At 38.8% G+C, this 7,175-nt stretch overlaps 1 protein-coding gene across 3 annotated transcripts in view; it reads left to right on the top strand.

Moving 5' to 3' along the window:
- tgs1 (trimethylguanosine synthase 1) overlaps positions 1 to 7,175 on the top strand; it is a 55,385-nt gene that overhangs the window by 18,704 nt on the left and 29,506 nt on the right. For all 3 annotated transcript variants that reach the window (XM_048595690.1, XM_020519296.2, XM_048595689.1), the window contains exons 7-10: positions 1,030 to 1,186; positions 1,844 to 2,234; positions 3,256 to 3,420; positions 6,453 to 6,596. In XM_048595690.1, the coding sequence (XP_048451647.1) occupies positions 1,030 to 1,186; positions 1,844 to 2,234; positions 3,256 to 3,420; positions 6,453 to 6,596 (857 nt within the window). The remainder of the gene's footprint in view (positions 1 to 1,029; positions 1,187 to 1,843; positions 2,235 to 3,255; positions 3,421 to 6,452; positions 6,597 to 7,175) is intronic.

Here is a 7,175-nt window from a genome sequence, read left to right as displayed (position 1 = left end):
TGTTTGTTTGTTTGTTTGTTTGTTTGTTTGTTTGTTTGTTTGTTTGTATGGATTTAGGTATGCATTCTCCTAATTAAGCACAGATCTAATCCCAATATTTTGTCAAATTTGTAATAGCCTTTTGATAGGGCAGGTTTAAATTAACTAGCTGCCTACATGAACCATGCCAACTCAGAGATACGTAGTTTGTGTGGAAAGCTTACTTTCTTTTGTTACCTCTGGTGTTCTGGATTGCTGTTATCTTTTGTTTGCCATTGCTCCCTTTGGTCTTCAAGCTTGTAAAGCTAGTTGCTTCTTTATTCTGTTTTATTTTAGGGAAAAATCTTAGCTTCACCCTGTGCAATAATAATCAAATATTAGCTAAATTTAACACACACGAGATACTTGGATTCCATTTACTTGAAGATCTCTGATGGGTTTATTTCTAGCTAAATTAATGTATATGCTGCAGAATATGCTGCAGACATGGGCTGTGCCTAGAATGCTACAGTTCAGAGAGCCTGTGGTCATGTGATAGCATCTGGATCCTTGACTCATTTGCACAGTAACCTTTTAGAAGGACTTGACTCCATATCATTCCACTCCAAAGGTGATAATGCAACAACTTCAAACTTGTGACTGGTTAAAAAGCAATGTCGTAGATAAGTGAGGATAAAAATGACCAGGATACTCAAAGAAGTACACATATAAGCAAAGTATTTCAGCTGAATTGTCCATGATATAATCAGAATCCACCAAATTTAGAAAACTTCCTCAATTTTTTTTCTGAAATCAGATAAATGTTTGATGGCTGTTTATATTAATTAGCTTAATTAAAATGTTAGGAAATCTGATCTATAACTAAATCCATTTTTGGCCATATGGTAGTAAATTTACAGTTTCCAACAGCAATAGTTAGAAAGTTAAATCTCTTTAATAGTGCAAGACGTTCTAAAATTGCTACAGTGCACACTTGTCCCACAATCCACACCCAAGAAAAAGGTTAAATGTTAAATGCCTTTGTGTCTTCCTTTTAATTTTCACATACAGCATTTCAAAATTTGGGCATGCACGGTATCGTAAATTCACTGAGTTGACGTCCAGACACCTTGATTTGCATCAGCTGCCAGCTACCAAAAATAAACACACATTCTTCAGTGAAGAAGAAGACCTTGTGAGATTTAAGAAGAGCAGAACCTTAGAAAAGGTAATTAAAAAGTGTACAAAAACAGATGTTGCTGGAAAAGTTTAGCAGATCTGGCAGCACCTGTGAAGAAAAAATCAGAGTTAACGTTTCGGGTCCTGTGATCCTTCCCCTAGTTCTGAGGAAGGGTCACTCGACCCAAAATGTTAACTTTTTTTCTTCACAGATGCTGCCAGACCTGCTGAACTTTTCCAGCAACGTCTGTTTTTGTTCCTGATTTACAGCATCCGCAGTTCTTTCGGTTTTTAAAACAAAGTGTACCCCACAGATTGAGTGATGCAGGGGGCTAGTACCTCAGGTACAGGTTTGATTTCAGCCTACTGAGTTGCAAGCAAGTATTGTTGGCCCAATTGTGCTTTTCCATCGTTAAGAATGAATAAACAGAGGCTTAAATGTTTTCCTTCATATATTTTGTTTTTGCTCTTAATTTAACAAAACTTATAATTTTTAAAAAATAATTTGGATAAAAACTCAACGTATCTTTTCTATGAATTAAACTACTGATGAGTATCACAGATAAGATGGTGGTGTTAGGCACATCTGAATGTATCACATAAAGATATGCCACAGTCATCTGTTAACATTTAGTACTCTCTCTCACAGTAGACGTAAGAGGCATTTTTGGAGTTGATTGATCATTGCTTATTTTAATGATTTCAGGTGCAAAGATTTTTAAAACAAGTGCCTTCAAATGACCCTCTGTCAACTAACATAGAGACTCCACCTTGTGTGGTACACAGCTCTGAGGAATGCAACAGTTCTGAGGAGCACCACAGTCCTAAAGCAGAGAGCTGCATTGTATGTGAGAAAAGCAACAGGGGAAATGGAGATGATGGAACTTGTGCTGATGGGAAATTCGTAAATCGTGTCAGTGTTCCTTCCAAATTGAATAAATGCATTCAAGGCAACAATGAACAGCTTCCTGAAAAGTATGATGTGACTCCTGCTTCTGCCAAAAACTTTGAACCACATTCTGACAGACGGCTGGTTCCTATGGATATTCCAGACTTCCTTCTTCCTGATGCTGATGTAACTGAGAGGGATGATGAATGTATGTATCAAACCTAAGTATCCAAACGCTATTTTGTTGGGTCACAGATGCAAACCACAATTTCAAGTTTTTGCAAAGTCTTGTAAAAGAGGACCTACTTCATAGTAAAATGATCACTATTGATCCCAGAATCCTGTACAATATTAAACCTTCTTAATCTATCATCAAGAGGCTTGTTTAAATTCAGTAGAAATGTGAGTGTTTTATATTAAAACTTGTAAAATATATTAATCAGTACTGTAATATGTTATTATGTTAAAATGTTTATATGGGGATCAACTAGCTCAGTGGGGTGGACGGCTGGGTTGCATTGCAGAGTGATGCCAACAGCATGGGTTCAATTCTCGCACTGGCTGAGGTTTCCATGAAGTACTGTCCTCCTCAACCTCTCCCCTCGCCTGAAGTACAGTCACCCTCAATTTAAACCACCACTGGTTGTGTGTCTTTAATGAGAGAGCAGCCCTATGCTCTGTAGGGCAATGGCAACTTGATGTTTACATGTTAGCAATTTGAAAATGAGTTCAAAAAATACTTTGCCAATATTAAAAAATGTTCAATTTTGTATTTTCCTCATGTGCTCCCTTGCCATTTATGAATTCCTGAGCAAGAAGGCAGACAGTTCTGCTTGTACAAAACCTCTTAGCACATCCTTGTAGAGATCTGTTTGGTGCAATTTAAGAATAATTTGGCCAAAATGCTCAAATCCACTCCACTCCTTTTAGGAGTTTCTAGTTTCTGCTGGCTACTTAAAAGGCCCGGCCATTGCAATGCTGTGTTTACTTGTAAAACAACCCTTACTCTACTTTTGCTTCATTGTAAGTGCATAGGAGTCCAGAGTCGATGCATGTTAATATATTCCTGAGAAATATTTAGAAGTCTTTAGCTAACTGTACGAATATCAGTGGTGAATTTTTTTTTTGTTGTAGAGCACAGCAGATTTATGCACTGATCAGTACAAGTTTGCTGAAAATTTATGACCATTGTAATAAATAAGTGTTAACCTGTTGCAACTATTTTGCAGTGCAAACCACAAAGAATATTAGGAAGGACAAAAAAAGAAGGAAGAAAAAGAAGAAAGTTATTGATATTCCCTTTGACATAGTAGCAGTTCCAGAATTGACCAAATACTGGGCCCAGCGTTATAGACTGTTTTCACGCTTTGATGAGGGAATTAAACTTGATCAGGGTTGGTAACTGAGCTTCTTTTTACTTGACTTTTTCTCCTACTTCTGAATCCGTTGTGCAGGCCACACCATGGGGAGCAAATTGACTGATGACATTGTATCATGTGTGATAAAACATAAATTGTATAAATATCTATGTTAAGATGATTTTTAGAGCTGACATTTCAAAGTAGTGGCGTATAAGTGTTAGTTACTTTTGCAAAGGGTAAGGTCAGCAGGTGAGTAGGAATCCCTAGAGTATTAATGGGAAATTCTGTTGTGGTTTACACCAATTAGAGTAAACTTTGAAGGCCTTTGTTCTCAATTCAGAATAATCAAGGATTAACTTTAGTTCAGAAAATCTAGTTTTTTTTAGAATAGTTCGGAGGAGACTTGTCCAGGGTCAGAAGAAAGTATAGTTTCTCGGCTAGAAAGAAATTTTTCAGAGTAGTTCAGTGATAACTTAACTCAGCACGCGTTTCATTTGTGTAGCTTCCATACCAGAAAGGTGGGTTAGACATATGCAGGTTGTTAGAAGCTGGGAAAGTTTAAGCTCTCCGTTTAGTATTTATGTAAGAAAATTCCATAATTCACAGACAAGATACTAGGGCAAATCAGTTAAGTATAATTTTAAAAATTTAAGAAGAGTGATAACTTCACTGGACTTGAATTTCTGTAATCTAATGGTATCAGGAATTTTGTTGAAAGCTTTGTTTTGCTGTAGAGTCATAGAGTAATACAGCATGGAAACAGGCTCAAACTGGTCCATGCTGACCATGGTGCCCACTCAGCTATTTCCAGTTGCCCGCATTTGGTCCGTATTCCTTTTAAAACCTTCCCATCCGTGTACCTATCCAAGCGTTTTTTAAATGGTGCTATTGTACCTGTCTCAACCACTTTCTCTGGCAACCCATTCCATTTACGCACCACTTTCTGCATGAAGAAGTTGCCCCTCAGGTCCTTATTAAAGCATTCTCTTCTCACCAACCTATGCCGTCTAGTTTTCAAATCCCCATCCCTGGGAAAAGACTGTATGCATTCACCCCATCTATGCCCCTCATGATTTTATAGACCTCAATAAGATCACCCTCATTCTCCTACATTCCAAGGAATAAAGTCCTATCCTGGCCAACCTCTCCGCATAACTCGGGACTTATAGTCCTGGCAATTTCCTCGTAAATCATCTTTGCACACTTTCCAGTTTAACTATGTCTTTCCTATAACAGGGTGACCAAAACTGTACACAATACTCCAACTGCCGCCTCACCGACAACTTATACAAAGGTAACATAACGTCCTAACTCCTATACTCCATGCCTCGACCAATGAAGGCCAGCATGCCAAATGCCTTCTTCACCAGCCTGTCTACCTGTGACGCTGCTTTGAACGAACTATGTACTTGTACTCCTAGGTCCCTCTGATCTACAACACTCCTCAGGACCTTGCCATTTACTGTACAAGTCCTAACTTGGTTTGACTTTTCAAATTGGAACACCTCACACTTATCTGTATTCAATTGCATTTGCCAATCCTCAGTCCACTTCCCCAACTAATCAAGATTCCTCTATAATATTTGATAACCTTGCTCGCTAATTATGCCTTGTATGTTCACATCCAGATCATTTATGTAAATAACACATAACAAAGATCCCAGCACCGACCCTTGTAGCACACCACTAGTCACAGACCTCCAGTCCAAAAAACAACTTTCAACAGTCACCCTCTGCTTCCTACTATCGAGCCAGTTTTGAATCCAATTAGCTAGCTCTCCCTGAATCTCATGCGACCTAACCTTATGATTAGCCTGCCGTGCAGGACCTTGTCAAAGGCCTTACTTACATCCATATAGACATCATCCACTGCCCTACCCTCATCTATCCTCTTGGTTACCTCTTCAAAAAATTCTAAAAGATTCATCCGACATGACTTCCCGAGTACAAATCCATGCTGACTATCCTTAATCAGACCTTGACTATCCAAATGTTGGCTGATCCTGTCCCTCGGTATCCTCTCCAATAACTTGCCTACCACTCATATCAGGCTCGCTGGCCTGTAGTCCCCTGCTTTGTCTTTGCTACCTTTCTTAAACAATGGAACAACATTAGCCTCCCTCCAGTCTTCCAGAACTTCACCAGTGCCTAAAGCTGAAGCAAACTCTCGGCAAGGGCCTCTGCAATTTCTTCCATAGCCTCCCACAATGTCTGAGGATGGACTTGATCAGGCCCAGGGGAATTATCCACCTAATTCAACCTAAGGCTGCAAACATCTCCTCTCTGGTAATATGTATGCAGTCCAAAACATTCCCACTTGTTTCCCTTTTTCCTTAGCTTCCATGATTCTCTCCTCAGTAAACACTGAGCAGAAATCTTCATTAAAAACCTCCCCCATCTATATGTTTGAGATTTTTCCAAAAAGTTCTCTATATTTAGGTAGGTTTTTTGTTGTTTGTTCTCATCCTTTGTATGGAAAACTTCTATTTTGTTGTTAAAGAAACTCTGCAGCCTCCTATAACTATGTTTAGTGGCTGACTACCACCTTAACAAAAAAAAATCAAACCAGATTGCATTCTGTAATCTGTCTTGTGAAGTGGTATCATCAGTGGGATCATAATACATGTTAGAAGGGTGGTGTTCCTCAGGGTACAAAGTTGTCCTGGTTGGGACCCTTGGATGTGATGGCCATCCAGGTGCTCCATTTGGGATAGACTTTAAATGCATATTGAAGGATAATTCATATTATCGTTAAACATGCTGGGAACTGTATTTAGGATTCCATGTATAAAGGAGGAAATTTGTAAATTTCTCCTGGACAGTATTACTAACATTAAAATATTATTGTGGGGCATTAGGTTTTTCTTGTCTTTGTGTGCGGCCTCTTGCAGGGGACAGTTGCTTTTGGTTTGCCTGCAGTTATAATTGTAATGTAAAGGACGCTGCGTCTCTCCACCTAACAACTTTGTATTATGATGCACCTATGATTTGTATAGCAGCTTTCATATCTCAAAATGTAACCATTTACATGCAATATAAATGTAAATTGTGTCTTTGTCTTCCAGAAGGCTGGTTTTCGGTCACTCCTGAGAAGATTGCTGAGCACATTGCCAATCGTGTCATGCAGAGTTCTCATTGTGATATCATTGTTGATGCATTTTGTGGAGTTGGAGGCAATTCAATTCAGTTTGCGTTAGCTGGGAAAAGAGGTACAGGACTGTGACTTTGACTTTGAGCTGCTTATTCAGCCATCCTGGGGAAATCCGTCTATGTGTCTGTATTGCCTTATGATATTGACTTGTATATCAAGGTCATTTACTGATGTAGACTAATGACCAAACATCTAAAGTTAGCTGTATGAGGGTTAACATATCATACCCAGAACTTCTTTTACAAAACAGTGAATCCGATTGGTTAGCTGAACATATCTGCTATGTTCCTATTTCCTTCTGAACACACACAAACTGCAGAAAAGGTATTGTGCTGATCTGTTAATGCTCACCTAAATGATGGTAGCCACCATTAGTAATATTTAAAAATATTAGATAATGAGCATTAATTTGAATAACTTAAAATAATAAAAAAATCCACACCAAGCTTCAGTATCATCCAAAATTAGACTTAAAAACTAGAGGGCATAAGGTTAAGGTGGATCAGAGATAGTAGGAACTGCAGATGCTGGAGAATCCGAGACAACAAGGTGCAGGGCTGGATGAACACAGCAGGCCAAGCAGCATCATAGGAGCAGAAAGGCTGACGTTTCGGGCCTAGACCCTTCATCAGAAAAA

This window comes from Rhincodon typus, chromosome 4, assembly GCF_021869965.1.
Source record: "Rhincodon typus isolate 14 chromosome 4, sRhiTyp1.1, whole genome shotgun sequence".
NCBI classification, from domain to species: domain Eukaryota; kingdom Metazoa; phylum Chordata; class Chondrichthyes; order Orectolobiformes; family Rhincodontidae; genus Rhincodon; species Rhincodon typus.
The sequence above is the reverse complement of the archived record's forward strand: the minus strand, read 5'-3'. Positions and strand labels throughout refer to the sequence as shown.